This window comes from Salvelinus namaycush, chromosome 12 (assembly GCF_016432855.1).
Source record: "Salvelinus namaycush isolate Seneca chromosome 12, SaNama_1.0, whole genome shotgun sequence".
Taxonomy (NCBI): Eukaryota; Metazoa; Chordata; class Actinopteri; order Salmoniformes; family Salmonidae; genus Salvelinus; species Salvelinus namaycush.
Genome location: NC_052318.1, coordinates 30,470,860 through 30,480,532, shown reverse-complemented (window position 1 = coordinate 30,480,532; position 9,673 = coordinate 30,470,860). Strand labels below are relative to the sequence as shown.

The following is a 9,673-nucleotide window of genomic DNA, read 5'->3' as shown; positions in this document are numbered from 1 at the left end:
TTTTAATGACGCCAACCTAAGTGTATGTAAACTTCTGATTTCAACGGTAGGTAGGTAGTGGTACTTGTGGTCACGTTTCACAGAAAAGGAACAAGTTTTTCTAAATGGGTCACCAGGTTCCTCAAGATCCAAGACTTGTCAGAACTTTTCACTAAACACAATTTCTGGAAATTATTTGTTAGAATTCCATCATGAGGATGTCGAAGAAATGTCTGGTAAAAAAAAAAATGGATATATTAAATAAATTAGCAAGTATAACTGAAAGTTTGACATGATCTTCCAATAATGACCCTTGATGTGGAATATAACTCTTTTTTTTTCTCTACCCAAAACAGTGTACGGTTCTTTTGTTTGCGATAATTTCTCTGAAACAAAGTGAAGCCTGGCCTAGTTATGGCTAGTGCTCTGTCAATCAAATGTGGTGGGTAGGATGCCTTGGTTTAAAGGTTGGCTGTATTAAGCATTCATCTTTTTAGAGCCTGAGGTGTGTCAAACACCCATGTAACTGACATGCCATCCCAAAATAAATAATGTTGTGTCCCAAAGGCAAAAAGGGGCTTCCAATATGTCAACTGAAGAGCAATAGGTGCTGGACTTTTACTGCTGGTCCATCCTGAAAGATCTTTTGCTGCTTGCTGTTTTGGAGTAGGAGTGTTCAATCACTTCAAGGTTTGTCTCATCAAATCCTTAATGGTTTTTCTTTTTAAATAGCCTTTAGAATGTATGAGCTTTCATTATGTATGATACACCTTAATTGCGTTGTAATTTCAGGTGAAGAAATTGGCTGAAGGAGATGTAGAAGGGGCAAGGGGGGCATCTTACAGTAATTTGTTTTTCAATGTTTTGGCTGGGAATTTGGATATACTGTCAGATCCAAAATGATTGTCAGCCTTGATGATAATTCGCTAAATACATTTTTAATATATTTTTTTTAAAGGGGGAAATATTTAACAAGTAACAAAAACAATTATTGCCACCCCTTTTTTCAATACTCGGGCACAAATCTGTTCCTGTGGAAACAAGATATTGGTGTGCTCCGCTCGCCTTGGGCTGCAACATGCCCAGGTAGCCTTAGCATCTCCCTGGCTCCTGTCCACACTGTGCCCTCTTCACTGTGAAGAGCCTCCATCGCAGGCTAGCACACGCCAAACTAGCCTTAGTCGACAGAACCCTAACATGGGAGCCGGCGTCCCCGATGGCTCACCAGAGCCGATGGATATCACCGCCGGGAATCGTGGAGTGACGGCTAGTGTGGGCGTCATCCCCAACAGTTCTCAGTGTGGACCTGCAGGACGTGTGCAAACACGCTGTGAATAAACTGGTGATTCCCTGGCCCAATGCAGTAGCAGAGACCACCACGTCCCGCTACTAGGGTAAGAGGTTACCCAAAGCCAAACGGGCAGCCAGGCAATTTCTACCAGTCTTCCCAGAATTGCCTGGAGGATTACTCGTACCTGGAGTACATCTTTCTCCTCCATGAACCCTGTCCAAGGTGGGTCGGTGTTGGACTGTGTTGACATGGTGGGGATTAGGTTTGCCCACATGCCCCCCCCATCGAACCCCTGGTGGCTTCCTATCTACACCCCAGCCAGAAGTCCTCCATGACCTTGACTGTCCCCACCTTACCAACCAAGTATGAGCGCTTCCAGTCCTCTGTGACAGAGGTGGTCTACAGGTCGGTCGCCACAGCGGTGAGGGCTCTCAGCACCGCCTCCATGCTCTCGGCATACTAAGCTGAGCTACAGGAAAAGCTAGCGGTCACACTGGAGCCAGGTCTATGGGATGAGATCTGTATTGCAACAGACCTCAACCTGCGTCTGCTTAAAGCCGCTGTCCAGGCGTCAGGAAGAGCGATAGGGCTCATGATATCCCAGGAGAGGGCTCAATGACTCAACCTATCCACGGTGTATGATAGTGAGAAGCTGTAGATCCTGGAAGCTCCAGTAGACCCTAAAGGCCTTTTCGGTCCCACCGTCAAGATGATACAGAAACGGTGCGAGGAGAAAAAGAGGGAGGGTGAAGCCCACGAAGATACAGCCCTGTGCCTCGCCACACCTTCGCCCAGGCTGCAGCAGGTCGACCCTCCTCGACCTTTAAGATCCCCAGATGCCCAGCCCCCCAGGCTGCGAGCCCAGGGCAGCAGAGAACCTTGGACATTAAGGGACCCTGGTCTAAGAAGCCTCCCTTCCCACCCAGAGAACTGGCAGGCAAAGCCACTGCGGCTTTTACTCAATATTTCCTGGTTCCAAAAAAGGGGGGTGGCATACACCTGATCCTAGACCTACGTGCTCTGAACAGGGGCATGAGAAATGTTGACACTGCTCTGCTACGTTCTGTGTGCCCAGGTGATTGGTTCCAATCCGTCAACCTGAAGGACGCTTACTTTAGCATCTCAATATACCCTCCTCACAGGAAATTTCTTAGATTTGCTTTTCAAGGCGTAATCTACGAATTTCTGGTGCTCCCTTTCGGCCTCACTGTCACCATGTTTTTATGAAGTGTACCGAGGCAGCCATAGCCCCACTTAGAGAGGGGCATTCGGCCGATGACGTACATAGATGTTTGTTGCTGTACGCGCAATCGAGATAAGAGGTCTTACAACACAGTCAGCTTCTCTTGGAACACCTGACATTTATAGGTTTCAGAATAAACACAGTAAAAAGTGTTCTGATTCCCACGCCGACAATCTCTTTCCTAGGTTTAATCCTAGATCCTGTATCATTCAAAGCTTTCCTTTCAGTGGAACATATAATAACTTTACAAGATTGCGTAGCAGAAGGAACCTGGTCTCTTTGAAAACATGCCTAAGGCTACTAGGTTTGATGTCATCGGCTTTAGTAGTTATTTGGATGTTTGAATATGAGGGTTTCAACAATGGGTCTCTTCTCTAGGTCTCAGTGTTTGAGGAATGGTGCACTAAATCACAGACAGTGCAATTCCAGTGCTCTGTCCCGGTAATCCTGTCGTTTCTACAGGAATTATTAGAAAAAGGAAATGCTTTTTCTACTATTAAGGTATATCTAGCAGCTATTTTGGCTTGTCATGTGGGTTTTGGGAGCACGACAGTGGGGCAACACCCCCTTGTCGCCTGTTTTATGAAGGGTGCATGTCGTTTGAGTCCGGTGTCTAAACAGCTTGCCCCGTCATGGGATTTATCAATTGTTTTGGATGCTCTATGCCAACAGCCTTTTGAGCCCCTGAATCAGGTGGAGCTAAAGATGCTTTCATTTAAGACTGCTCTATTACTAGCATTGGCCTCTGCCAAGCGTGTAGGTGACATTCACGCACAATTTGCACCCGGTAAGAAATCAAATCAAATTTTATTGGTCACATACACGTGATTAGGTATCATTGCGGCCTAACTCCGCCTTTATCCCGAAGATTATTAACCCATCTTTGATATGTCTTCCCCTTGAGCTGGTAGCTTTTTATCCCCCACTGTTTTTCTCTCCGGAACATCAACGGTTTTATATGTTGTGCAGGACTAAGGGATTTAGAAAATGTGATCAGTTTGTTTCCTGGGTGAAACCTCACACAGGTAAAGAGCTCACTTCACTATCCAGTGAGAGAGGTATTGTTGAGGCTATCGCTTTGGCCTACACAAGTAAGGGTCTTCATTCTCCTGCTGGCCTACGGGCTCATTCCACTAGAGGAATGGCTACGTCCTGGTATTTATTTAAGGGCATATTTATCCAAGATATTTCTCTCAGCAGCGCGTTGGGCTTCGCCTCATACATTTGCGAAGTTTTATAGGCTCGATGTCACTGCACTGACCCTGGCGCATACTGTTATACGTGTAGGATCTTCTGAAGGGCAAAGCCCATTTGTGTGATACATCGCACAGGGCAGTCGGTCGTCAGGATAAGCTTGTCTGGCAACACAGGGCTTGTAAGAGGACTTTAGGTTATGACTGTAACCCAGGTTCTCTGATAGTATGAGTGAGGTATTTCACTTATTGGGTATACTGACTCCTGTATTATTTTTGAAAGACTCAGAGACGCTGCGTTGGACGTTTTTATAGGGTAGGAGGGACACCCTTCCCCGACACACACGTCTCGACGTCCAGCCAATCATGGCTGGCGTAGTGTAATAAAGGCTTCTGACGAATACGCTGGGGGCGTATCCCATAAGTGAAATACCTGACCCATACTATCAGAGAACTGGGGTTACGGTCGTAACCTAAAGTTTTTCAAAGCCAAACCCACCACTGGTGTGCATGGCCAAAGAGCTCTATTTTAATGTTATCTGACCAAAGCACCGGTTCCAATCCAAGTGCTAATGCCATTTAGCAAACTCAAGGTGGTGCTATGATCAGATGACATACAAATAGAGCTCTCTCTCGCTCTCTCATTCAAGGGGCTTTATTGGCATGGGAAACATATGTTAACATTGCCAAAGCAAGTGAGGTAGATAATATACAAAAGTGAAATAAACAAAAGTGAACAGTCAAAATTACACTCACAAGTTCCAAAATAGTAAAGCCATTACAAATGTAATGTATATATAGTGTTGTAACGATGTACAAAAGAGAAAATAAATATGGGTTATATTTACAATGGTGGTTGTGCTTCACTGGTTGACCTTTTCCTGTGGCAACAGGTCACAAATCTTGCTGCTGTGATGGCACACTGGTATTTCACCCAGTAACGTTAGATATTGGAGTTTGTCAAAATCGGGTTTGTTTTCGAATTCTCTCTCTCAAAAATGGAGGAACTTATTTAGAATAGTGAATTTGGTGATTTGCTTACACAAATGACCTAGGTCAATACAGTAGCATGAAAGTGATTTTATAAGTTATATAAAATGCCTCCCTATCCCATCTGGGGTGTTGCAGGCAGCCAGTAGTTTAGGAATTCTATTATGGTTCAAACATTCAAAAGTGCAGATGGATGCCTTCTCAGATGAACCCGCCCAGACCCTCCTCCAAAATGTCCCATGACCTCATCTCGAGACATTCGATTGGCTAAAATGAGTTTTCCCTGACAACATCCGGACCAATCTTATTTTCCATTATACAGCGCGAAAGTTGAATGGGTTTGTTTTGTGAGAGACGTTTTAGCTTTTGTCTCTGGCCGTCGGGTTTCCTCTTTGTCTACAATACATTCAATAACAAGGTACGCGCGATTATTTATTTTTATCTAGGTTCGCAAGTTAAACCTTCTGGATTGAAATTTACACCCGACTTGATCGTTTTCCAGCAACCTCTTACGCTCTGTTTCCAGTTAACTACCTACGGGTTGCAGGCCAACGCGGTCGAAAAACGTTCATAATATATAACATAGTATTACTAGTTAGTAAACTGCTAGTTAGGTAGGCAGCTAGCCGTAAAAACGTACGTTTTAGAAGCAGAATTCCTTGTAAAAACTTTTCCCACAAATATTCTAGCTCTGTTACTGATCACCTATATTTGTATTTTTTTAGGGCAATAGGGGATCTGCCTTTTGTGCCCGAAGAAAATGGCCACAGTTACAAGAAAGAACACCAATTTTAAAAAGGTAAGGCAAATATGGGTGCGTTCGTAAATTCTCTCTGGCTATCTAATCCGATTTCAGAGCAGAATTACTGATGAATTTACGAACGCTCAACACCCGTTGCATATGGCGGGTGTCAATAAACGTCGGGGAAAAAACGTAATTAAATTGTTTCCAGCAGCACAGCACAATCACCGACGGTCTGGATAACATGTAAACAGCCTAACCAGCTCTGCTAGGGCGAGTAAAATGGTCAGTGTGATGTTCTCTCATTTTGTGTCTTGAAGTAGCTAGCTAACGTTAGCCAGTTAACGTTAGCTTGGGTGCTTGCCTGCCGTTGAGGTCAGAACGCTTGGATCAACTTGCCATAGCGTTCAGTGTGCGCTCTGATCGTTCCGAGGGCTAAATACTCTGAATTTACTACCGCCCAGAACACACTCTGGCACTCCAGATTGAATTTACAACCCCCCCCCCCCACCAAGTGCTTAGGGGTTGGCCTATCTATGTATTACGTCTAATTTATCTGTCTTGTTTCTTTGTCCTGTCTGCTATTATTAGGGCAACAAAGAGAATGCCAAACCAACAAGTGGATCCACTAAGTGTTTAATTACTAGAGTTGCTCCTACTAAAACAGTGGCTGCTCAATTTGCCCCTCTGCTTTCCAAGAGCAATAAAAAGGAAGACTTGGGAAAGGGAGAGGATGCTCTAAAGAAGGTCAAGACGGAGCAGAAAGATGTGATGGCAACAACCACTGGCAATACGAAGAGACGCAACACCTTCAGCCAAGCCTTCCTCACCAAACAGGCTGTCAGACAGAGAAAGCTGGTTGCAGATGCCCCAAAGCCTCCAGCTACCGTCCCAGTCAAACCTGTCCCTGGCGCATACAAGGGCAAGGTTGTCCAATCCAAAATAAGCTCCTTCAGGAAGCCTAGTGGCCTGGAAGGAGGGCTAGAAAGCAAAGCAGCTGCGAAGACCGCTGTGTCCAAAGCTAAGGGCCAAAAGCCTGGATATTTGACAAAGTCCAAATCTGTTGCTGATTTGCCTGGGCGTGACATGTTTAAGCCCCCCCAATCGTGTCAACCCTCAAGATCCAAGTCTGTGTCCAATGGGCCTCCTCCAGTCTCCAAGTGTCCAGTCCCAGCTATACGCCGTCCCACGGGCGTTCTCTCTGCAGTCCCTCCTTTCAGAACTGCTCCATTTACCACAGCTCGCCCAAGCTCCACTAGGTCTGCCATGACATCTAAGGGGAAAGAGCTACCGCAGGGCACCAAGCCTAAGATGACAGTGGCAACTGACAAGAAGGTTCACAAGATTCCAGTTGCCAGCACCCGAAGCCAGTACAGGGCTATCACAGAGACGGCTGAAGAGAGAAGGTTTGCGATTTTATAATTTTTTAAAATTACATTCTTGAAAATTGTCAATTAACTGTTGGTAATTAGGTCAAGTGCTCAAAATTGTTTTAACTGATGTTTTTGATTCCCAGGACAAAGCTGGCAGAGTGGCTGGCATCCAAGGGAAAGACTCTGAAAAGGCCTCCCATATCAGCAGTGGCACCCCCAAAGTCTAAACCATTTGTGCAGCCAGAGCCTGAAGTGCACCCAGAATCCACAGCTGTCTCTCAACTAAAGACCAATGTTGCGCCTCAGCCCGTTGACCAGGAGCCACAACAACCTGTTGATGAGCCTGAACCGACTGTTCGGCTTAAAAACGACCAGGTGGTCATTGAACAGGAGGCAGCCTGTGCCTCAACTCCACTGACAATGAACACGACATTGGACCTGCTTGACAACTCTGATACAGATTTTCTTCCTGTTGATCCAGAGGTCAGAATGAATGATGTAAGAAACCTATATACTGTTTTATTCATCAAAACTCTTAAATATAACCTCATTGCCTCTGTCGTATGTCTTATCACAGATTGTGGTCAACCTTCGTGATGCATTGGAGAAGCCCTCAGCATGTGTGGATGGTACATTTTGTGGTTAATGCATTTACATTCACAGCGAACAGAAATACAGACGAATTTACTTGCTCATTTGACAATGTCTGCCTAATTCAAATTATGCAACACAAAGGCTCAAATCGTGTAAGAGATGAACTTGTTAACTGTAGTAACGTGTTATATTCATTGGTGTTTCTGTTTTAGAAGACCCGAATGAGAAAAGGGATGAATCTGAAGAGAAAATGGTGGAGAGACATACAAATAAGGAATTTGAAGAAAGGAATGAGTCTCCTGTGAATAAGGATGTTGAAGTGAAATGTGACGTAGGAGAGGGAGCTTCAGAGCAGAAAGTAAGGAAGGGTTATATTGATGAAGTTCATGACGACGGTGACTGTTTGATGGAGACGACACCAGAGGCAGACGGCACATCAGTGGTGAAATACAGTGTGAAGACAACTCCATACCTGCAAAGGTGAGATTTCTTGTCTTTAAAAATACCTGCTGTAATCCTGTTATAACATCACTTCCATTTATAGCAACTTCTGGAGGTCATGGAGAACAGCACTAATTTACATCTCTATATTGAAATGTATATTAAACCGACATGGCTTTCAACTAATCACAAAATGCTGTCCATCTCTTTCCCCCCTCTAGTGTTAAGAGAAAAATCGACTGTGAGGCATGTGCAAGTGGTTCCAGGCGAAAGAGCACCATCAAGGATCTGAAGTTCCTGACACCAGTCCGTCGTTCCTGTCGCATCCAGCGAACAGCATCCCGCCTGCCTGGGATGCTGACAGACCATGACACCTGTGTGTCCTCGCTGGCTGAGCTGGTGAAGCTGGACGACGATGCCAACGCCTACATCTACAGGAGGAACCCTGCCCTTCTGGAGGACCTGCCTGACCATCCCAAAGACCTGGAGAGGTTCTGAGTCTTTGGATGATTGTGAAGAGGCCTGAAAAGGAAGATAAAAAATGTGTAGTTGATCGGCACTTTACAGAAGGGGTATTAAAATAATGAAAATGGATGATTTGCTATTTTACATAATGTTAATCCAAATTGTGATAATATGGACTGTGTGGCAGACTAATATTACTGATCCACTAAGACTGGGTGCCTCAATTAGGCATGCCTTTTTGTTCTTCTGTTTCTTATTTCTTTGTGTTGTCACTTCTCATAAGGAAGACTGGTTTGCTATACCTTGATCTGCTATACCTATTTTATTTGTTATTGTATATATTATCTGTTTTTATGAATGTATTGTTTGTTCTTTTAATGGCAGAGTTGATACGTTAATATCTACCACACAGTTTTACCATATATTTAATAATGTACAACACAGCTTTTATCGGCAAATCTGTGTTGCACATCAAGGAAAAGTGACAACCTATTTTTTTAGCAAAATAGGTGTTTGGTAGAATTATTGCCGTTGCAATTTTAAATGGGAAATTCCAATAAATTGACAACTCACTGGCTGCAACTTGCCTCTTGATAGACAGTAATGCTACCTAACAAGTTTTAGAGGGCCAAACATGAGCGATGTCAGAACTCTTTAAAAATGTTATGTGTAGATTGAGCAGGAATATCTTTAACCACACAACAGGTGTAAGCAGAGTTTCTACACCAAGTCAATGAGAAGTGAAAAATTATTCCTTAGATAATTGTCATGATTAACGCTGTCTTAAATAAAACTGTATTTGACAAATGTTTCCGAATACAACAGGTGTTGACCTTCAGTGAAATGCTTACTTTACAAGCCCTTAACCAACACTGCAGTTTTTAGAAAAATAAGTGTTAAAGTATTTACTATATTAACTGAAGTAAATGAAAAAGAGCAACAAAATAACAGTAAAGAGGCCATATAAAAGGGGTACAGTGTCAAAGTGTGGGGGCACAGGTTAGTCGGGGTATTTGACATAATGTATAGGTAAATTGACTGCATAGATAATACATAGTGAGGGGGGATCAATGCAAATAGTCCAAGTAGCCATTTGGTTAGCTTTTCAGGAGTCTTATGGCTTGGGGATAGAAGCTGTTAAGAAACGTTTTGGACCTAGACTTGGCCCTCCGGTACCGCTTGCTGTGCAGAAGCAGTCTATGAGAACAGTCTATGACTAGGGTGCCTGGAGTGTTTGGCAAATATTAGGGCCTTCCTCTGACACTGGTATAGAGGTCCTGGATGGCAGGAATCTTGGCTCCAGTGATGTATTGGGCCGTACGTACTACTCTCTGTAGTACCTTGCGGCCATAGGTCGAGCAG

The 9,673-nt window shown here is 44.1% G+C and overlaps 1 protein-coding gene across 4 annotated transcripts; it reads left to right on the top strand.

The window, feature by feature from the left end:
* Positions 1-5,000: 5,000 nt before the first annotated feature.
* On the top strand, positions 5,001-8,888 carry LOC120057081 (cytoskeleton-associated protein 2-like). 4 transcript variants are annotated; one of them, XM_039005480.1, is made up of 7 exons: positions 5,001-5,114; positions 5,422-5,495; positions 6,030-6,844; positions 6,955-7,294; positions 7,389-7,440; positions 7,621-7,885; positions 8,068-8,888. In XM_039005480.1, the coding sequence occupies exons 2-7, from the start codon at positions 5,457-5,459 to the stop codon at positions 8,342-8,344; spliced, it is 1,788 nt and encodes a 595-aa protein (XP_038861408.1). In that variant the 5' UTR covers positions 5,001-5,114; positions 5,422-5,456; the 3' UTR covers positions 8,345-8,888. The 4 variants fall into 4 exon arrangements, with proteins under 4 accessions (XP_038861408.1, XP_038861407.1, XP_038861405.1 ...); XM_039005479.1 differs by having other exon boundaries at positions 7,618-7,885; XM_039005477.1 differs by having other exon boundaries at positions 6,955-7,309.
* Positions 8,889-9,673: the final 785 nt, after the last annotated feature.